This window comes from Pinus tabuliformis, chromosome 7 (assembly GCF_031772625.1).
Source record: "Pinus tabuliformis cultivar Carrire ecotype Pingquan chromosome 7, CPIR1, whole genome shotgun sequence".
Taxonomy (NCBI): Eukaryota; Viridiplantae; Streptophyta; class Pinopsida; order Pinales; family Pinaceae; genus Pinus; species Pinus tabuliformis.
In genome coordinates, this window is record NC_142293.1 from 1,727,821,005 (window position 1) to 1,727,845,177 (window position 24,173).

The following is a 24,173-nucleotide window of genomic DNA, read 5'->3' on the forward strand; positions in this document are numbered from 1 at the left end:
GAGTTCAGATGAGTCATCAGTGAGGTGGCAGAGCGAAGGAGTTGACATGGCAATTAAGGCAATTTTATTTTCCTCTCTTGTATTCTCTCCCTCTTTTCTCTCCTACTTGAACTCCTCTTTTATCTCCTATTCCGACGACTCCTCTTCATTTTTCTCTCCCCTTTTCCTAATTTTCCTCCTTATTTGACTCCTTTTTTCTCTCAGTAAAGAATTATACCAACTCGACTTCCTAAAATTGACAAAGATGAATTTCTAAAGATGGTTAGAGAGGAAACTTAGCCAAGTCAAATTACTTGGAGGAAAGTTTTGCCAAGGTGAAACTGTGAAAAATCCCTTGGGATATTTTTATCACGAGAAAATTGTGCTAATTTGAAATTGCTAAAAATGCCTTCGGATATTTTTATCAAGGAACAACTACCCAATTTAGAATAGGTATTTTTATGCTCAGATATTTTTATCTCCTGATACTTTAGTCTAACTCAAACAAGGGCCACTTAACTGAGTTTTCTGCTATGGTTAAAGCTTAGTTCGACCCACCATGTGCGTTGATGACCAATAATAGGGAATCCAACCTCCTCTTCCTCTTGGTACAAATTAAAGGGAAAATGGTTATAAATACAGGGGACTACGACCTTCCAGTTCAAATTGTCTTGAGCAAAGCAAACGGCCTTCTATCTTCTCCTCATCATTCTTTTTTCTCTCTTCTAGCTATTATTGTTTTGAGTCAATATTTCATGGTGTTCAAGTTCTATGATAGTCATTTTGGTGCAACCATACTTTTGTCTCTTGTGGAATAAAATTCAGTTTTGATCCACTCTCTCTGGTTTGTTTGATTCAATCGTATTTTGTGCAATATATTAAAAGTTATTCCAACTATTGTTTTTGGTAATTTATCACTGAAATATGCTTTCTATTTACTCTATTTTTCCATATTAAAGGCTGATTTACAAAGGACCATACTACACATTATATTTCCGAATTTTTACTCACTTGGTAGTCAAACAACCATTATTTTGCTATTTTTTTATGATATATTACAGATTTACTGCTTAGAACAACAAGTACAAAGACTAGGGACATCCCCACCAGGTTGGAGAGTACTAGCCCAAATAGAGAGGGAGATCTGCTAGTGACAATTAGGTCAGAGTTTCCTATTTGTTCACTGATTTCTACTGTTGATTGTTGAAGACATTCTTATTCACAAATGGTGTAGAAATTAGTGCTAACACACTCCCAGGCACAAATTTCTTCATATAGTATTTTCAATTACATTTGAAAAAGAAATAATAGCCTTATGAGTCTTAGGTGTAATCTAGGTGATGGGGTCCCTTTTTTTAGGAGGACATCAATTTTTTTTGAATGAAGGTCTTATAATATAAGTAGGGTACTTGAGATGATAGGTCATTTTAGATTACTATAAGCAAAGGAAATCACAACACTTTGCTCTTTAAATCTCGTAGGCCAAAAGTGAGGTTAACAATGTCTACATGATGGGGAAATATGCCAATTAGCGTGTTTCTTACAATATAAGTAGGGTACTTGAGATGATAGGTCATTTTAGATTACTATAAGCAAAGGAAATCACAACACTTTGCTCTTTAAATCTCGTAGGCCAAAAGTGAGGTTAACAATGTCTACATGATGGGGAAATATGCCAATTAGCGTGTTAACTGAAAGCTTCAACAACATATTACAAGGATTGAATGCATCATCATCCTTATTCTTTGTTGTGCTACATGTTACTGCAAAATCTAGCAAGCTAGTCTTATGGCAACAATTGGTCAGCCATAACTGTCACCTCAGTGGCTTCTCTCCCGTGTTTTGTGGTCGGATGATATCCCCACAGGAGAGGTTTCCTTGGCAAGGCTTAAAAGGATAGATGACCTAGGGTTACCAAGACACATGATTCTCTATGGATCGTGCTAACAATATCACCTAGAAAGATCTTTAATTAAGGAAGGCTCAAGGGTGATAAGAGCTTAATGGTTATGGAAGAAAGTATCGGCAAAGCCTTGGAGGCCAAGATATGATTTATAAGTGTTCAAGTACACTTTCAACCAACTGCAATGATCTAAAAAAATTCTGTTATAAATCACAGTTTTCATGATGGCCAGATTTACAACATGCAAAATCATGTAACAGCCAATAAATAGCCTAAAAAGGATAAGATCAATAAAGACTTGAAGCCTATTAAAGAGATATGCAAGGGATACGCCAACAAGAAGATTTTAATGGTTGAAAATGCACAAAACAACAACATATAACCTAGTCATCAACCCTAAATTTGATGGTAAAACGTGTAATAAATGATATATTTTGCTATTTAGACATTAATAAATGCAATACCTACATAAATGGCAATAAGATATAGGTATAAAAATGCTATTAAATGCATATTTAGACCAAACCCTAAACTTGGCAACATTGAAATGAGGAAAAGGAGATTTAAGTTGATCTACACAACAAGACTAGTGCTTTCATTCAATTGGGAAATGACTCAATTAGGTCGAGGTTAGCATAGGAGCACTTTTTAATATAACACAAGATAAGCCCTAATTTCAGAAATTACATGCAAAATGGAAGAAAATGTCATTAAACTTACACCATTCAAGCAATAATCACTTTATCAATCCATAAGATAGCCTAACCATGCAATAAATATAGTCTCCAAGACAATTCATACTCTGCTTAGCCATTACATCCAAGAGGAAAAGAAGAAACAATAGTATGCAGTCTCTCAATAGAAGAGAAATGAGTGTTTGTGATGATGATATGAAGAAAATGATTTTGCTCTATTTATGTGAGGGCAACCAAGTCATTTTTATTTAATTTATACTAAAAACGCCCTAAAAGTTTGCTTAAAGTGCTCAAGAAGGCTAATAGATAACAAGCTGATTGCTTTACAAATAGATAAATCCTAATAAAATGTCATAAATCCTCCACAAGTGTGGGTGGAAAAGCTCTCCACTGTGACATCATCTTCCATAAATGGGCATCTCCATCAAGCAAAGTGACAAAGTGGGTCCAATAGTGCTTCTCACTCTAATGGACATCATCAAAATGACTAGTTGCATCTCCAAGTAACACCTCATCCAAGATGTCATCATCAAGAAGCCCTAGGTCATCCTTATAGGGCATGCAAGGGTGACCTGGAAGCCCCAAGGCACAATGTTAGCCTTAGAAGGGAGTGTGCTAGCTCTCCCTAAGTATCTCATGTGATCTTTATCCACACCTAGGCTTTGTAACAAAGCAATGCCCATCAAACAGGTATAAGGTCAACTTAGGGGTGTCTTGGGTCCTTCGGGTCACTTCATCCATCAAACTAACATTTTGGTTTCTTGGTTGAGCGTTTCCGCATCTCAGGTTGCGAAAGGGGGTCATACATCCATGTGGGGCTCATCAAGGCCCAATGTTGATCATTGGAGGGGTAATGCTGGTGCTGTAGAGTCACAAGTGCTCTCATAGTAGGGCTATACATTGCTCTCAATGTGCTGGAAAGGTGGCAAGCCATTTCTCAAGGGACATTTAACGTATTTGTATGGAACCACATGGAACATACCCTTGTGATCAAGTTGTTGGAAATATTGAGAGGGGGGTTAATCAATATTTCATTTCAATTAGTTAATTCTTTTAATCTTCACAGAGCATTAATTAACATTAGCATTAGACAGAAACATGAATCAACGACACCATTCAACAATGCACAATATTAGAGACAATAGACGCGAGAGTTTTAGGAAGAAACCCTTACGGGAGAAAAACCACTAAACGTTGTTTAATATTTGTCTTCAATAGTTTACATCAATTAGGAAGCTCCAACTTCCAAGATTTTTCAGCTCTGACTGAAAGAGGTTCCAACCTCCGGGTTTGCAACCTCCAACCTGAAGATCGCTCCAATCCCCTGGTTTACAGCTCCAATTGGAAGTACGCTTCAATGCCCTGTGCAAGCTCCAACCTCCCTTAGCACCACCTTGCCACCTTGAAATGTTCTCAGGGTCCAACCTGAAGGAGACTCTAATCTCTTGCCTCGCACTTGCATGCCACCCTGATCAACCGACAGACCACATTTCACAATTTTCAGACTGGATCCACTTGTGCTTAAAATATGTTGTTGACTTTGTCATTTAGGAACACTGGCGTAAGGTCATCAACAACAACCACAACTTCTTTTGCTCAAAGATGAAGCCCTAGCTGCATCAAAAACACTTATCTGCATATCAATAGAGTCAAACCAAACACTTCTTTGAAATACAAGCCTCAAATCAATACTGTCAACCATTGGATCCACTTTGCTTCCCTGCCCATAAGTCACTGCTTAAACAAATATGCTTCTATGCCCTGCTCAAATCATATTTGCCTGTCATCGATATTCAATCATATAACCCTGGTTCAACAATACATGAACAACAAACCCTAGCAATATTTATCAACAATAGCTGCAAGCTCTTGCCCAATGCATTTAACATCCAAACTTTGAACAACCACACTTTATTCTCTGCTCAATTAACAAAAAAAATTCAATAACCTTCTACCACAACATGAGCATCAACAGAGTGCTAAACCCTTCACTATCTTCAATAGTCAGACTTTGTCAAAGCCTAGGATGCATCAAATCAACGCTAGCTCATCAATCCAATACAGTGACAAGTCAGATCTAGTAGCAATCTCATCAAGCCCTCAAACAAACAACAATGCAATCACATCTCCATCATATCTTTGTATAATACCGACAACAATGATCTTCATAGGCACTTGCAAACATAAAGTGTCAACACTGTTATCAAAAACTCTGTCTAGTACAACCAAGCATCACAATTTCTTCGTTCTAATTCATAAGCAAGTGTCCCAAAATTGTCATATGCACTTTTAATTAAGTGTAAAACTCTCTTTGTCTTGTGGTTTCAATCTTTGGAAGTTGTTGCACTTACAACCAAATACTTCTTTCAACAATCATTTCTGCGTAAAGCACGTATCAATCAGTGTTTTAAAAATCGGTTGATTTGAACCGGTAACCAGTCAAACCGGCAGATTAGCAAGCCCACTGGGTCAAACTGGCTTAAAAACCCTGTTTACCCTCCTCATTTCGCCTTTTTGTGCCCTAACCGGCCGATTTAGGACAGAACCCACTGATTTTGTCCTAAACTGGCCGATTTATTGCCAGGACAACTATAACCCCCACAAAATGCATTTTTGTGAGTTTTGAAGCTGTTTTGAGGGAAATTTGGGGTTGTTTTCCTCCAAAAATAGTCCCTCCAAGAAAAGCATGCCTACCCTCTCATTTTCCTGACACATCTCAACCCTAACAATGCTGGAAATTAATGGTAATGTTAAATTCTTAAAGTAAAAGTGACATTTCCTTTAATTTTCATTTTCATCCTTTTACTTAAATTTTTAACATTACTATGAAATGACTCAGGATGTTTGAGAGTGGTTTCAACCTCACTGGATTTCATATGGAGAAACTAGAATTTTAGATTTCACTCAAAATTCAACAGACTTAATGGTTTTCAGGATTTCATGGTTTGGGGGTTTGCAATGTTTCCATTTGATTCTATCATGCGTGAGGGTATGAGATTGGCATTTGATCAAGAGCATGAAGCCCTTTAGGAACCTTGATGGTGGTGGCATTGATTGTTGAACTTTGTTGATGTTGGTGGTACTGATTTTTGAACTCCTCTACCATGGCCTTAACAAGAATGCACCCCTCACTCAAAGGAAAACGACTGGTTAGGCATGCTAATCTTTTTCTACCACATTACAAGGTTGAGGAGATGAACCCTTCACTCTAACCAAAATCATTGGTTAGGCATGTTAAACCTTTTCAATTTCTATCATGTTATAAGGTTGAGCAATCCAAGTCTGAAGACTTTGAGCTAGATGATGTTCATGTATCTCTTGTTGATGATGTTTATGTATTTCTAGTAGCGTTGAATCAATGATGAGTTTCATGATTGACCATGTTAATCAGTGACTTGTAGTTTTGATGTCTATTTTTGCTACAACTACTAAAGTTGTAGAGGAGTTTTACGAGTCCTCAAACTCGGAGGCATATTATTTATGTAGCTCATGTTGATGATCTCTTGTCTAGTAGTGGTGATGAGTTTGATCATGATGAGGAATGATCATGTTGTTGATCACTGATATGTAGACTTGTAGTAGTTCAGTGACCCCATAGCTTAGAGCATTGTTTTCGGACTCTAGAGGCCTTCTAGAGCCTCATTGATTATGTATTTTGTTGTGGATATGTATTGCACTCAATGCCTTTTTGATATATTCACCTTTACATGGTATATATATGAGCAAACCTTGCATATTTTGTTTCTATTGGCTTGGAATCATGGTTTTAAATCTTAAAAATAGTTTTTTTTCATTAAAAATTAATTATTTAATGTATTTTTTTAAACCGGTTCGTTTAGACTTGACCAGTGTGGGTTCGACCAGTTTCGGTTCGAAACCCGGTTCATTAGGTGGACCGGTCTGATCACTGGTTCCGGTTTTTAAAACATTGGTATCAGTGCATTATTAGGTGAACAAAGCCAACGTTTTGTCTCTGCAGGCTTTTAATTCAAGAACATTAAAACATGAAGACAAGTTCTGTCAAGTACAAACAAAATCTCTTACATAGGATAAACGGGTAGATCCTTTAAAGCTCGACTGAAAGAACATATCACTGACACCTACCATAATTGCATTGCTAAATCCGCCATCGCCAACTACTCCCATAATACCAAGCTTCTTATTTGTTTTGATAAAGCCAAATTCTTAACATTTGCGCCCTTCCATACCAATTGTGTCATTAGGGAAGCACTTGAAATTGAAAAACACCCTAACAACTTTAATCTGGATGATGGGTATCATTTAAGCCAATCCTGGAAGTCCACGATTCATTTATTGTCCTCTAAACCCCATCCCCTTGTTTCAAGTTCTAACCCCTCTTAACCCTCGCCCACTCTTTGTATCTCTTGTTTCATTTATTTTAATTTCTTTAATTTTAATTTTTAATTTAATTAATAATAATAATAATAATACTAATAATAAATTAACTTAGTTTTCCTTTTTATTTTAGTTATTTTTTTGTTTGTTTGTCAAGTTGTCTGTGTTCTTCCAGGCTTGACCTATGGCTTGAGAAACCGCGACCAAGGGGCATCTAAGTCGTTAAAGTCACCCGGGGATCGCACTTGGCCTGGGCCACACCACCCTTAAGCTGACTGGGTTTTAGCATGTCTCCTCCCCCTAGAACGGGCGTAACAACCTCCATGAGGTTTGACCCTGGGTCGCCTTGCTAACGAGGCCCATCCTCAACGTTTGTGCTAATGGGACTTGAGCTTTTTATTTTAGTTATTAATAATTAATATTATTTAGTTTTTTTTTTTTGTAAGCTTGGTAGGACTCTCCAATTTTCGTGTTTACATGTCCATTAGTCACCCACTATGGGGGGAGGGTAGCCCAAGATTTGAATCCAAGACTTCCGGTCGGTTGAGACTTCATTTCCACGACGATTCTCGGTTCGGTGAGACTTCATTTCCACGACCATTGCCATTTGAGGTACCCCAGGCGGACTTATTTAATTTAATGTTAGTTATTAATAATAATAATTATTTAATTCAGTTATCTTTGTAATTTCCTTCTCTTAATAGTTTTTAAAAACTTACAATATAATACAATTCTTTTAAATTCCTTTATTAATCTAATTTTACCAATCTTAATTTATTGATTATTACATTTTTAATGATTATTATAATCCATTATTCCTAAATATTTTTCAAAGCTTCATTAATTCCCTTTGACCAAAATTTTCCTTTAAATATTATTAGTTATAACAATTCTTTTGACCTTAAATCAATTCTTTAATTCCTTAAAAATCATTCTTTTAATTCTTTTTAATCAAAATTTTCCAATCTTATTCTCTTAATTGTTTACCAATGCTTCTTTTTGACCAAATTTTTTTCTATTCTTTTTAGTAATTAATTATTATTATTATTATTAATAAAATTATTTTAATTAAGAATAAAATATTAGTATTTTCTATCTTACCAACTATTTAATCTTTATTTATCTAATTCTTTTGTTTTAATCGAATAATTTCCTGTCCGTTATTATTCGCCTCCTATAACGGCTATTTTTCTTCTAACTGTTATATTCCATCACAATCCTCTATTTACAGAGGTCCAGCACTCTTCACATCATCAATTAGCTTCTAGTCCCTGAAGGGAGGTGAAGGGTTCACCTGAAGCATTGGGCATAATAATGATTGTAACACAGTTCTCCAGAAGTCCTCATCAACAACACTTTATTGACTGTGTTGACTGTGGAAATATCCATGCTAAAATTCTGTCAAGTAAGCTCTTGAAATTGATGGATCTCAATCCTTGGATACCGTGACTGAAGCCAAACATAACCCTATGAAATTCAAGCCAGTTGACAGATACACTACGATAAGTTCTCCAAAATTAGTGTACAGGTTAGGGCATGGGTACCAAGACTTGAATGCTATAGATGTGCCTTAGAAGGCAGAGCCCCAATGAATCAAAAGAGATAAAACCCTTATTTAGCTCTGACAAAGGCTCTCGCAAACTACAGTATTTAAGTGATCAAATCCTCAAGTAACTTCATTGATGCACCAATTTCAGAAACAGTGCACTTATTTTCTGAGTAAAAGACAGCAAGAAACATATAGATCTGAAACATATATTTTGGATGACCGAATGAATCTTCCAGGCAGGTCAATATCACATCCTATTCATGCAATGTTTTAGTAACAAGGAGAGCCGTAGATAACCATGCACTGTAATACGATCGTATTGGAGAGCTTCAAGAGATGTGACACTTGTCTGTTCAATTAATCCTCAAGCAATAACCAGTCTGTCTATAAGATAGATCAAACGCATGTCTTTGCTTCTTAACTTTTGTCTCTCTTTCAGATTTACTCTAACCAGAACAGTCCACAGTAACGTAATAGATCATTCAGATATACTCTTGAAAAATTGACCACTATCTGAACTACAAGTGTCCATGAACTAGGTCTGCAAAATTTCTTTGTTAGTCTTTAGACCGCTGAAATATTTCAGACTCACCTTGACTACAGAGAATTCATATAGAGACTTGACATGTGCACAACAAGACCTCAACCATTCTTGATCTAGTTCTAAGTACAGGTGCATGATGCTTTACATCGAGGGCCAAATTGACAATGAACAAACCAGATCTTTGTTGAAAATAGTGGCGAGAAAGGTCCTTCTTTGACTTGTGCCTTAGTCAAAGAGACCAAGAAGCAGTTTTCCTTAGCATGCACTCGTTCCTATAAGTTAGGAACCAATCCCTATAAGTTAGGTGCTAATTCCTAAAAATTAGGACGAGTTCCTAAAATTTAGGATTAATTCCTAAAAACCAGGGCAAATTCCTATAAGTTAGGACAGTTCATGAAACGGTTTGACTGATATGTAGAAGTGGAAGGCTTGGTTTATTGTCTTCTAGTGCGAGTTATATTTGGGAAAAGACAAACGAGTGAACCTCAAGTTCTAAATTGAGTCAAGATGAGTTGCATGAGTTAGTTAACTCATCAATCACTAGTTTGAGTTCCAAAAATAGAACTTGCCAAATTTAGCCTATTCGAAAAAATTATGAGGACAAAGGCACATAATTATTCATTGTTTTGTGAACACAAGTTGGTGAGACAGAAATAGAGAGTACAAGTTTGTGTGTGTGAGCTTGTGAGAGGAAGAGTGTGCAAGAGGAGCTTGTGCATAGATTGGTAGAGGCTATTTTTCCCTTGGGAATTGCACTAGCAATCAGGAGGTGTTTCCTAGTTAAATAATAGCAGCCTATGTGCACATATTGAGGGGAGTAGATTAGAGGTCTTGTAGGTGTTTCAAGATTAGGACAACCCAAGAAAGCCATATTGGTTTCCAGTGAAACAAAGTTGTATTGCAAGAGATCTGTTGCTTAGTCTCTATCAATAAAATTCTCAATCAAGCACAGGGTTTTCTGAGTTGGGTTCCTTAGAGAAAATGTGTTTTTGATATTGTGTGACTGTGTTATTTCTGTTCCTATTCTGCTGCAAATTGAGTAGAGAAATTTTGTGCCTATATGAAAAGAAACTAGTTTTCAAATTGTTCATATTTCCAATTGCAGAATTTCATGGATTTTTTACAAACTTGTCCTAGATCTTGTGCGAATGGTCCTTTCTCAAATGATGCTGACGTCCTTTATAAAAGAGCCAAGCAGGTCTCATAAAAGTGCAGATTAGCCAATGTCAGAACATAGTAAGAAAATAAGACAAGACTCCTTCAGATCTCATGCAAAATTCATCCATAGAAGTTACATCCACGAGCTTAGATCAATGAAGAACCATGACCGAAATATGAAAAATATATCCCAAAAACTTCTTCAAACCTGACCTTGTATTAAGCTAGGCATGACTCCATAGGCTGAAGACAAATTTTCAGAGATAATTCATGTTTTTGCTTGCACACATTGTTGCCAAATGGGTTTCTTTTTATAGAGGCCGAAGGGACATGAAGGGGTGTCAAGCTGACCTGTAAAAAGGAGGGTAGTTGACCCTCAAAATTCAAAAGTTTGAATTTCGATTTAAAACAGTTGGAACCATAAACCCTATGGACATTAGGGCCAACTTAAGGAGGGTTTTTATTGTTTAAAGAAGACTGATTAGTGGCATTTAGGACCCATAAAAAGTATCAACAACATCCTTAATATTGATGTCATCCTTTTTAATTTAATTTTCAAATATTGCTTGTAGCACGCTTGGGGTTCCTAACTTTAATACAACGTATCTCCTCAACCGTGAGGAGCCTTGTGGCGTGCCACATACCATTTGAATCAACATGACGAGGAGTGTCAAGTGATGATGGTCTCCAAGGCAAATTCATTGATCAACATCCTCAGAATCTTCAACAAGTGTGGGGCTTCTAGAGCTTTCCAAGGCTTCTTGTCCTTTGGAGCTTCTAATCAATGCAAACTAGATGAATATTAAGAGTGTTCAATGATCGATGTTGGCATCAATGACAACACCATTCAACACAGGTGAGATCAACGTCATTAGGCAAGCAAACCATTAAAATATCATAGTGGACCATAGTCAAGGTTAGGGGCACAAAAATACTTAACACAAACCTTACCTTCAAATGTCTTTCTGGCTGATGATTTGTAAGCAAGTTATCACACTTGTGTTAGGGATGATTATGCAATTAGCCTATTGGGTGATTATAACTCCCAAGGCGATGGACATTTCCTAGGTAGGCCCATCAATCCATAGATGCATGTGATTAATGCAGTTATGTAATGGGAAAGACTCCAGGGAAGATTTCATAGCGATGGTACTAGTTGAAGGAGGTCCAACATCTTGAGTATAATGATGATCAGAGGGAGCAATTGTGGAGGCTTGAGTTACCCCTTTACACGACTTGCTTTTTGCACCTCTTTAGTGTTGTGTGCCTTTTACTTAAATGGTTTTCTTTTCTTTTTTGCGTAGCTTGGGTAACTAGTTTGCTTTATGCCTTTCCAACTCCCCTTAAAAATGTAGCAGGTTATCGCTCATTGGGGTTGCAACAATCACAAGTTCCTTTATTTAGATAGAGCATGAAATGCTTAAGAAATGGGAGATGGCTATTGATGGGGGTGGAGCTCATGGATCTATCTTTTGCATTTTTATTTTCTTTCCTGTGCGGCTTCATATGCTTTTATCTTTATTTTAGCTACATCAACCTCTTAGGGAAAAGTTTCCAAGCCTTGACTCTGATATGTGGGTATATGGTGCTAGTCCCAATGACCAATGACAATCACCTGAAATAATGGAAGTGAATATAAGGGGGAAATGGAAAGTGGTAAGTATGGATTACTTTGGGCATGCTATATCAATCAATACCTCCTATTTGTGCACCTCCTAAGCAATGGAAGAAAATGGCCTCAGGGGAGGTCATAGTGGACTAGGGGCAAAGGATAATCTACTAGGTGAAGTGTGGGGAGGAGGATACAACCAAGATTGGTCAATCAACCAACTTGACCTGTGATTGATATTAGTATGTCTTTAACATTAAATAAAATCAGTCAATCAACCAACTTGACCTGTGATTGATATTAGTATGTCTTTAACATTAAATAAAATCACATGATTACAAAAATGGTTTGTGTATCGTTGATATATAACCCACCTTTCTTCAAGAAGTATGCTAGATGGGAGAGAGCATTGGTTGGAGCAAAGGTGGAGAGTTTTGAAGTAAAGCTATTTATGGATCATCATAAGGCTGCTAGCTGGTTGGATGGATGAACAAAGGGGAGAAGAAAATTCTCTTAGGGGTTACCCACTATTGGTGGGTAATACTGCCCATGGATTAAGCTTTGTGTATGCTAGCTTTACATTGTTCATTATGTAGTTGGCCCATCCTATATATATATATATATATATATATATATATATATATATGCCTTTTTCCTTCTTTAACCCTCTTGGAAACCTCTCTCCATCTCCTCCCATTCCATATCCTTAAATTGGTAGCTTCGGTCGATATTTTCATAAATAAAATCAAAAAAGAAAAATTGAATTTATTTACCCGACAAGTATAATCTACTAGGTGAAGTGTGGGGAGGAGGATACAACCAAGAGTGGTCAATCAACCAGCCTGAGATGTGATTGATATTAGTATGTCTTTAACATTAAATCAAATCACATGATTACAAAAATGGTTTGTGTATTGTTGATATATAACCCACCTTTCTTCAAGAAGTATGCTAGATGGGAGAGAGCATTGATTGGAGCAAAGGTGGAGAGTTTTGAAGTAAAGCTATTTATGGATCATCATAAGGCTGCTAGCTGGTTGGATGGATGAACAAAGTGGAGAAAAAAATTCTTGTATGGGTTACCCACTATTGGTGGGTAATATTGCCCTTGGATTAAGCTTTGTGTATGTTAGCTTTACATTGTTCTTTTTTTAGTTGGCCAATCCTATATATATATATATATATATATATATATGCCTTTTTTCTTCTTTAACTCTCTTGGAAACCTCTCTCCATCTCCTCCCATTCCTTATCCTTAAATTGGTAGCTTCGGTTGATATTTTCATAAATAAAATCAAAAAAGAAAAATTGAATTTATTTACCTGACAAGTATAATCTACTAGGTGAAGGGTGGGGAGGAGGATACAACCAAGAGTGGTCAATCAACTAGCTTGACCTGTGATTGATTATTAGTATGTCTTTAACATTAAATCAAATCACATGATTACAAAAATGGTTTGTGTATCGTTGATATATAACCCACCTTTCTTCAAGAAGTATGCTAGATGGCAGAGAGCATTGATTGGAGCAAAGGTGGAGAGTTTTGAAGTAAAGCTATTTATGGATCTTCATAAGGCTGCTAACTGGTTGGATGGATGAACGAAGGGGAGAAAAAAATTCTTGTAGGGGTTACCCACTATTGGTGGGTAATACTGCCCTTGGATTAAGCTTTGTGTATGTCAGCGTTACATTGTTTAATATTTAGTTGGCCAATCCTATATATAACTATCTATATATATATATATATATATATGCCTTTTTTCTTCTTTAACCCTCTTGGAAACCTCCTTCCATCTCCTCCCATTCCCTATCTTTAAATTGGTAGCTTCGGTCGATATTTTCATAAATAAAATCAAAAAAGAAAAATTGAATTTATTTACCCGACAAGTATAATCTACTAGGTGAAGTGTGGGGAGGAGGATACAACCAAGAGTGGTTAATCAACTAGCCTGACCTGTGATTGATATTAGTATGTCTTTAACATTAAATCAAATCACATGATTACAAAAATGGTTTGTGTATCGTTGATATATAACTCACTTTTCTTCAAGAAGTATGCTAGATGGGAGAGAGCATTGATTGAAGGAAAGGTGGAGAGTTTTGAAGTAAATCTATTTATGGATCATCATAAGGCTGCTAGCTGGTTGGATGGATGAACAAAGTGGAGAAAAAAATTCTTGTACGGGTTACCCACTATTGGTGGGTAATATTGCCCTTGGATTAAGCTTTGTGTATGTTAGCTTTACATTGCTCTTTATTTAGTTGCCCAATCCTATATATATATATATATATATATATATATGCCTTTTTTCTTCTTTAACCTTCTTGGAAACCTCTCTCCATCTCCTCCCATTCCCTATCCTTAAATTGGTAGCTTCGGTCGATATTTTCATAAATAAAATCAAGAATGAAAAATTGAATTTATTTACCCGACAAGTGCTAGAGTCGGCCCCTCCAAGAGCAAGTCGGCTCGCCCAAAAGACCCACCTATTCGTATGAACGAATCATTATAAATAGAGCCTATTCTCTCCCGTCGAAGACACACTTCACATCTCTCATTTCGCTGTGTGGAACAATTAGTTTTTGAGGCATATTAGCCTTGTGGAACAATGCAAACCTGAGGCGTTGTATTTCTGTGGAACCATGTAGACCTGAGGCATTGTATTTCTGTGGAACCATGCAAACCTCAGACATTATATCTCTGTGAATATGTGAAGTTCTATGGCACTATCTTCTATGGCTTAAGTGAAGAATTCAAGGGATTTTTGTGTTGGATATTGGATGGGTTGACTTTGGCACTTGTGAGAGGTCACGTTGATGGTCAGTATTTGCCTATGTAATCTTGTCAAAGATATGCTATTTTGATGTACACAATTGGATTGAATTGGACATTCTGTCATAAGAAAAGGTTGTTGGGTTATTCCCCTTGGAGTGGGGTTTTCCCAGGGTAATTTATGGTGTCTCTTGTTTATTATTTTATTGTGATCTTTATTGCTCTATGGATCTTAATGTCAATAGTTGAAATTTTCATGTATAACTGCTTAATGATTGAAATGTTCTAAAAGTCAAATTGTATCATTCAAAGTAGTTATGAAATTTGATACCTCATAGGATCAATTTGATACCTCATAGGATCAATTTGGCTTTAGGGATGGTATTTCATGGTAAACCCTGATTTTGGTTGTGTGGTCCTGCTCCCTCATCCATGTATATTGCCCCCTTTCCACTCATTATAACCGCATTCATCATTTTTCCGACCTGCTTCCACATCCGTCCACTGGGTCCACATAGGGATAACTTTGCCCTTCCCCTTGCCCACATCTTGGGTTGAGCTTGGAATGATGCCCCGGAGGTTGATGCAGTAAAAAGAAAAGTAAAAGCATAATTGGCCACATTTGACAGGAAAATGTACCACAAAATGCAAAAGATGGTTGGGACAAACACATTTAGCACGTGGGCAAAAGCCAATACATAAGCTCTACCCTATCATCATCGTCATCACCCTGGTTCCTACAAGCCCTAGATGAGCTTCCTTTAGCATTTAGGAACCCATGATTGCCCCAATCCCTGGTGGGAAATGAATCACCTACCTTAAAGGGGGTATCCACTGCCATATCTCACACATCATGCTCTTACTCCTTGAGCCCTGAGCAGTTAATTAAAGAAAAATCATAAAAAGGCAAAAGACATATAAAGAGGGGTGGAAAAATCAAGGCCGAGGTACCTCATTTACCATGATTTCTCTGTCCTATACATTATATACCCAAGTGTGGGCTTCCCTTTTACTAGCTAGCCTTGTACCCCAACATGTTGCCCAAGGCTGCCCCTTTTTATTCCCTACACCATTCATCTCTTTATCACATGCCATCACCTTTAAAAGGATGTACCTTGGACATATTATCTCCTTTAGAAGACGAAACCACCTAATGGGATACTTGGTTAACCCCATTTGGAGCTTGGAGATATTAGCACATGCCAAAGCCCATTAGGGAAGGGCATGCAATTATGAAGTCCCCACTTGTTGTCCATGGTTTGTAAGCTCTTTTACTCGATTTCCTTGATGACTTGTACCGGAAGGCTAGGGGGCGCATTAGATCTTATGCAGGATTGTAGGTGGTCTCCATCTTGGGTTTTGTCTCCCTGTATGGGGTCCTAACCCTCCAGAGGGTTACATTGGCATATGTAGAGCGTGTGTTGAGAGCCATGGGCCTCCATAGCAGTAGGCAACACTCCATGGATCCCCAGAGATGTTCGGAGATTGCTCGAGATTCACATATTGGACGAGGAAGTTGTACCATGGCCCAAGACTTGTATGCTGATATGGCATCACTTACACCATCATTTGAGCCCTTATAGATGGTCTACAGGCATCTTCGACTCACTTGGAGGCCCATGAGGTCACTTGTGTGCCCTCACAGCCATTGAGAGCACCACAGATTTATTATGTGGAGAATAAGGGGCCAACCCTTGTCCATTACTTTTGGAAGTCCAATTCATCATTTTGACACTTATGGACTTCATCAGGCTCTCTTAGAGAGCCCAACGACATGCATTATTGATTATTCGACCTCTTGGGAGGCTTATTATTTTGTTTATGAGCTAGTTTGGTGGGCTTGAAAGCATAAGATAGTTATTTGCACATTATTTTAGTAGATGGGCTAATGTAAGCTCAAATTAGGTAATTCAAACTCGTAATGAGTGTATAAATAGGAGAGACATGAATTCATTTTGTATCATCACTTGGATTAGATCATTCTCTCTCTTGAGAATTTCACATTTCTTTCTTGGAGGACGAATTGGAGCATGGATGAATTTTGATGTTTGGATTGGGATTTCTTATCTTGGAGCTTCTTTTGGCAATTGCGTTGATGGTTGGATATGTTCTGTTACATGTAAGTAGACACATTTAATGCTATTCTTGTTTTACTTTGTCATATGCATTGGAATGGGATTTTCGCTATACTAGGGCTAATTGCTGCATTGCATAATTGCGGAATTATTGTTCCTATATAGCATCTCTCAATGTATGGGCAATGTATGTTGAAGGAAATCTCTAGGGATAACTCTATCATTGAATTTATCTTGATCAGCCATCTCTTTTTGCAAAGCAAGGTATAAAGCTTTAAAGGCCAAGCAAAGTAGACCTTGAGGCCTCCTTGACCGAGAAACGAAGTCCTTTCTCATCATTCTTCTAGACTCCATTCTCCCCAAGGGATTAGGCACTGGTCTACAAATAGGTGGTCACTCAAAGAACCATTTTTCTTCACTTTTCCCTCTTCATTCTAGGTCTAGCCACGCTGGGCCACCTAGAGCACCATTTTCCCAACAAAGTAGCCATAGAAAAGTTCGATCTCCTAGTCTCTATTGTGTTGGTGTGTCCTCAAGGTCTCCTCCAAATTTTAAGAAATTCCGATTGTGGGATTGTGAGATATCCCAAGGCCTAGCTCTGACATCAAACTTTGCCCTAGTTCCATAGGCTAGTACCTCATAGGATCAATTTGATACCTCTAAGTGGAAACTCTTATTTTGATCTGTTCCCCTTCCTTGTCTAGGTTTTGAAATCTCCAGACAAACATGTAGTGCTTTGGGCATGAGCTCAATGTGTGTATTTTAGTGTATCCACACAGAAAATAATCCTTTTTGGAGCAACAGTTGAGTTATTTAGTCTTTGTGCAATTCAAGTTCTGGTTGAGGTGCAAACAAATGTTAAAAAAACCTGCTGATGTAGATCGAGAATATTGATTCCTCCTCGAAGTGGATAGTGGAGAGTCAGCGATCGACATTTGTAGATGCTGACTTGCATTGGATGGAATGGGAACCACTTCCTCCATGTGATGGTCCTAGTAGTAACGGTTCAGATAGAGGATGGTGATGATTTTGATTGTATGATTTCAGTGATACGAATTAATTTGCTGTGGAATTATTCTTTTTGTTCTACAGAGGCAACTCAAAAACTTGCTGTGCATGTATTTTGTTTCGGATATGTATGTTTCTCTGTGCCATTTTGCTCTATTCACCCTTACATGATACATATATTAGCATACTTTGCATATTTGGGGTCTAGAGTTTGGATTTATATTGATGTACAATAACATGTGTGGGTACGTGTGCATTTTATGTAATTTTTAGTGACTGGTTTGGCAGTCCAGTTTTCTGGCTGGTTCCAGTCTGGTTTTTTGTTTTGGGAGTTCTAGTTCAGTTCTGTTTAAGGATAGGGCCAGACCTGATGTTTTGGCTCTAGATGCTCCTACAGTGAATGAATGAGAATTAGGCTGCACGGGAATAAATTTAATATTTGATTTTGTTGGTTAGCTATATAATTTTTTTTATACAAGGATGGAATGGGCATCTCCAAAAGACTAGAGATTTACAATTATATCTTGCCTATATGACTTTTTTCCTCTATTTTTAACTAATATTATGCTCCTCCTTGGTCCTGTAATTTTTTTAATACAAGATGGCTCCTCCTAGCCTCTTATAAATTGTTTTGTTTAGCTCTTCATTACTGGATTGACTTGAGCTGTGTTCTGTATTTGAGCTGAAGTTCCTGCCTTTCATTATATATGTTTAAATAGTTTTCTCTGCCTTTTCCTTTCACAGAAACTGTTAAAGGTTATCTGCTCGCATGCAATTAACAGTTATATTATACACTTTTTAGGTTTTTTTTTCTTTTTTTTCACATGTAACTCCATATTCGAATGATTGTATGGCTTTATGCACTCTTCATTCTTCTTGCCATGTGTTCCTTGATAGTAGCTGTCGTAGAGTTTCGGAAGAATAGAGCAAATGCTGTTTCTGTTTATAATTAAACATTACGTTAGATATCCAAGCTCATTGTAGTCAGTTATTTCCAGGTCTTCAATTATACAGATATTGTTTATCCCTCTATGGCAGTAGGCATGTCTAGAGTAAATTTTGGTTTTGGTGGAGTAGGGACATCAAAATGAATTTTTGATTTTTTAAGACATAACTCATGTATAACTTAATGGCATATGCATTTTTATCGTATCCTATTTTCATGTGCAGAGACATCTCTAGTAATTCGCTTAGTGGTGTGATTCCCGCATCACTTGGAAAACTGACAAAACTTTCAATGTTGTAAGTTTGTTGACGCTGTAATTAGATATATTCCTTTAGTTCCTTGTCCTATGCTTTAATATTGTCATGTAGTAGGAAAATGAATTAAGTGTATTTTTTTTGGCCTTAATCGTTTTCTTTTATTTGATAATGGTTTTATTGTTTATGAATTCTTGAAGCAATGTTTCGACCAATTTTCTGACTGGCCCAATACCAGCTGGTGGTGCTCTCAACAGATTCTCTGGAGAATCGTAAGTAGCTCTATAAGTTGATTTATCAGCATGCATGTGCATTTTTTTTTGTTTTGGCTGTTGTCTAGCAATCATTTTGCTTCTTTTGGATTGTTGGATTAGATTGTTCTGTCACCTGTGAAGTATTATAGGAAATCTTGCAAATTGTATTCTCCGAAAGGTTTCTTGGCAGAAAATTACTATGATATTTGTGAACTTGATTGTCATAAGGGTTTCTTGCTTTCATAAAATGCTTGGGAGCTACAATATTGTAAAATTTATGATCTTAATACTAATGAACAGTTCTAGGAGCTGCACTTGCACTCCCACATTTTATTCGTACTGCTTGTACTCTTGTTCAGTCCCATTGACCTGCTTTTGTAGTCATTTATTGGATATTAATAAAATTATCGTATGTTATGCTATATTGGTAGATTCTTATAGCAAATACTAATCTCCTTGTAGAAAATATGATTTAAAGGAGCTTCTGCTGTCAGGGGTTCTAGAAAATGAAAATTGATGTGAGATGAAATCATTTAGCAAAGGGATTGGTGGTTTAGATTATCCATCACTTGTTGACAACTTGAAAATATTGGCTTGTATTTGGTCTTTTCCAAATAAATTTTGGAAGAATAAATTTATCATCTCTTTGTTCACTGTCCTGCAAAATATGGGATGACAGTCTCATATGACCCTTGGCAAACTTTATTGTAATTGTTGCATCTTGATTCACAATGTCCACCTCTCAATTCTTTGCAGAGTTAGGTGATCCCTCTATTGGAGAGGTTGCTTTCACCGACTTGAGACTCTTGGATTCTCTCTGCTCAGAAGTTGTAAGTTGGTATTGAATAGAATTTCAACCATCAGAATACTAGCACTTGAAAGGTCCTTTTCTGGGTGAAATGAAGGTTCCAGACAGTTACAAACTCCTGTTGCATTCAGTTGGGTTGATTGCTATTTGTTTTCAGTGGAAGCATGGATGTAAAGTTACTTTTGAATAGGAGTCCTCTCCTTTCCACTTAGAGAATTAGAGGAGCTTTAAGCAGAAGTTGGCTCTGATTGTGAGAGTCAAACTTTATCTTTTCCATCATGATGTTGAGTTCCCACTCTCTTGGGGCCCATGGTCATATGCTTTCTTTATTGGCTATTCAGGGCTAGGATTTTCCCAGGACCCTTGCTTTTTTTGTGTTGTAATTTTTATGTTCCATGATGCATTAATTTGATCTTTGAAGTTATATATACAGCATTTCGAATAAAACTAATAGCTCTTGATGACAAATATTTTAAAAAGAAGTGTGGGCTCTCTTGTCACCCATAAATTTTCCCACAGGAGTGATAATTTGCACACATACAATATGTTCGGCAAACTTAGGAAAGCATCTTGGTCCACAAAAAACCTATGGATGATGATACTGAAGAAATACAAAAGAGAATTTTGTGATTCTCAGTTTGTTGTGAAGGAAAGGAAGTTGTAGGCTGTGGTTTTTTTCATTTTTGGTTGAATCTTTTTTGTTTTTTGGGATTTACCTATTTAAGGTTTATGGTTTTCTTTTTAATATGGGTAGATTGTTGGATCCACCATCTTAAACATTAAAAATGTAGGAGTGTATATTCATAGAGAGAAAATAAAGAATGTCTTTATGATTAATGCTGCAGCCATACATTTCTCACACACGCTTACGTCATGTGTTATTACAGATAATTATCGCTTGTAAATATTGATAGATTGTTAATACCTATGTTTCGTGTATCTGCAACTCATTGCATATTTTGCGATAAATATAATATTTTTGAGCAAAACAATATTTTGCAGAAAAAATATCGAAAGGGTGCAATAAATTTGATAAAATTCTGTAAACCATAAACATATAAAATTTAATTCTCGAAATATATTTCCTCGAAATATATTTTCTCCAAATCATGCTTATACAGCCAGAAATTCAGATTACAATGAAAATCTTAGATTGCATGTTTTAGAATAAGGAAAAAGTTATTTTTATAGCCAAAGGTTAGTGAGTTAGGCCCCCAAACAGATCCCAGAATGTTATTGTGGGATCTGGATCTGCAAAAGCATCTCTCCTGGATCGTCCATAGGCAGATCTGGGTTCTGGAAACAGATTTTTGTTAATTGTAGTATGTTTCATTAGCCTAACTGCATGGCAGGGGGAAGTGAGTCTCTTATATTCTGTGCTAGTGTATGCCCATTATGAATCAGTTACACCTATTCTGCAATAGTTAGATTTGAATTTGACTTGGAGATTTGGATCCCCTCTAAGTAGGTCATGGTACAATCTTTTTGCAGATTTGTTGGTAATCTTGGCTTATGTGGTAAACAAGTAAATGCAATATGCAGAAGTGAACTTGAGGGGCCTGTTTCAAGTTCTGAACCTCCTGTTCAAGGAGTATCTGGTGCTCCAAATGAAGGTAAGGTATCAGTGCCTTAGAAGTACTTTATATATTTGATTTCATATCTAGAACTATATCTTGGTTTGTGTCCACAGTTTTCCTTTGCTTTACAAAGTTATAAGACAATTAGCTGTTGGAAAGGATTTAAAATGTCCTATTTTTATCAAAAATTAATTTGATTAAAATACAATTCATGGTAACCAGGGTTAACCTAGAATCTTCACTCCACAAGGCTGGTCAACAAGAAGGCTCAAAGCCATTATACTGATATACTTGTTAAGAGGTCAACATGTCACTTGCAGGAATTGAATTTGGGTGGGAGGGTAATAATTATTCCACCCAAAAACAATAGGAAAATGATAATAATGACGCTAATTAAATAAACTAAAGGGCAACTTTTCACTTTCATGACTAAATTGATGCTTATAATGTATGCTTGCATGAGGCTCATTGTGCAACACACATTTATTATTGTATTTTGATTTGTTCATATGGATTCTTTTATGTTATCCTTCTTATGTCAAATATTTTCCTGTAAATGATTTATTGTTCATTTTGTTGGTATTAAAGTTGCTTTAGAGCACTTTTGTTTATATTCACAAGCTGATTTTAGCCTTTGGCCACCGGTTTTTCAGAGCTTGTACACTCAATTTTTAGGTTTAGGAAATGTACACACAATTTGATCTCACAAAATTTCTTTCTTACCACTACCAGATTGGCAGCCCATGACAAATTTTGTGTAGGAACAATGATTTTTCCTACAATTCGATTAAAATACAATTCATGGTAACCGGGGTAAACCCTAGAATCTTCTCTCCACAAGGCTCGTGAACAAGAAGGCTCAAAGCCATTACACTGATATACTTGTTAAGATGTCAATATATCACTTGTGCAAATTGAATTTGGGTGGGAGGGTAATAATTATTCCACCCAAAAATAATAAGATAATGATAATAATGACGCTAATTAAATAAACTAAAGGACACAAATTTTCACTTTCATGACTAAATTAATGCTTATAATGTATGCTTGCATGCGGCTCATTGTGCGACAAACATTTATTTTCATATTTTAATTTGCCCATATGGATTCTTTTATGTTATCCTTCTTATGTCAAATATTTTCCTGTAAATGATTTATTGTTCATTATGTTGGTATCAGAGTTGCTTTAGAGCACTTTTGTTTATATTCACAAGCTGAGTTTGGCCTTTGGCCACTGATTTTTCAGAGGTTGTACACACAATTTGTAGGTTTAGGAAATGTACACACAATTTGATCTCACAAAATTTCTTTATTACCATTACCAGATTGGCAGCGCATGAAAATTTTTGGGTAGGAACAATGATTTTTGCCTAAAGCATTTTCTCCATTTCCTTTTTGATAAGAGGAAGGAGTTTCAAATTGATCCTTCTTATCCTCTTTCTGAATGGTTTTGCATCTTCCTCGAAATGGATGGTATGCTGAATGATATCCACTAGATATGTGTTTAGATCATCATAATACTATGTGAATAGATCACAATATTCCCAGAGTAATTTCTCTATCTATTGTCTTTCCTCCGCTGTTATGTTCCTTCCAATTTTGGTCATTTTAGGAGTAACTTCATATCTAATGTTAAGTTCTATAGACGTTAACTTCTTATGTTTTTCCCTATCACACTTGTCAATGATTCTTGGCAGTGGCAATAAACCATTAGTGATTCGCTTGATATGCCATTTTAAAGCATCATAAGACCATGCAAATACATCACAATACTCTCAGATCCATTTCTCTATTTGTCTTCTTTCCTCAACTATTGTGTTCTTTCCATAGTATTAAAAACTGGCCGATCTAAACTGGAAATTGGTTAAACTGGCAGTCAGATAGGGCTAGGTAACAAACTGGTAAGAAAACCCAGTTGGAGGGCTGGTGTGGTAACTTACTGGTACAAATAGGCCGTAACTGGCCGATTCCAACCCTAAATGGCTTGATTAGGTCTCACATGCATGGGAGCCCGAAACCCGCTGTAGCGTTTTTCCAGTTGGTTTGAAGGAAATCAGTGGTTGTTTTCCTCCCAAAATAACCCCTCTTGGCCATAAAACCAACCCCTCCCTCTCCTAAACCCTAATCCTAAACAAAAAACCTAATTGAACCCTAACAATGCTAGCAATCAATGGTAATGTTAAATTCATGTAGTAAGAGGATTTTCATTTTCATTCTTTTTCTTTATATTCTAACATTACCATTAATTGTTTCAGGATGTTTGAGAGTGGTTCCAACCTCATTGGATTTCATGTGGAGAAACTTGATGTTTAGATCTCACTAAAAATGCAACAAACTTATCAATTTTCAGAATTCTAAGATTTGGGTGATTACAATGTTTTCATTTGATTCTGTCATGTGTGAGGATATGGGATTGGCATTTGTTCAAGAACATGAAGCTCTTTATGTACCTTGATGTTGGTGATATTGATTGTTGAACTCTGTTTATGTTGGTGGTATTAATTGTTGAACTCCTCTACCACAGCCTTAACAAGAGTGTACCCTTAAGTCAAAGCAAAATAATTGGTTAGGCATGCTAAGTTTTTTCTACCATATTATAAGGTTGAGGATATGAATCCTTCACTCAAACCAAAATCATTGGTTAGGGATGTTAAGTTTTTTCAATTTCTACCATATTATAAGGTC

General features: G+C 36.6%; 1 protein-coding gene across 9 annotated transcripts in view; it reads left to right on the forward strand.

The window, feature by feature from the left end:
- FEI1 (Leucine-rich repeat protein kinase family protein) overlaps window positions 1-24,173 on the forward strand; it is a 211,627-nt gene that overhangs the window by 78,221 nt on the left and 109,233 nt on the right. For all 9 annotated transcript variants that reach the window (XM_089460401.1, XM_089460397.1, XM_089460393.1 and 6 more), the window contains exons 8-10: window positions 18,820-18,891; window positions 19,050-19,121; window positions 21,403-21,524. In XM_089460401.1, coding sequence (XP_089316527.1) covers window positions 18,820-18,891; window positions 19,050-19,121; window positions 21,403-21,524 — 266 coding nt within the window. The remainder of the gene's footprint in view (window positions 1-18,819; window positions 18,892-19,049; window positions 19,122-21,402; window positions 21,525-24,173) is intronic.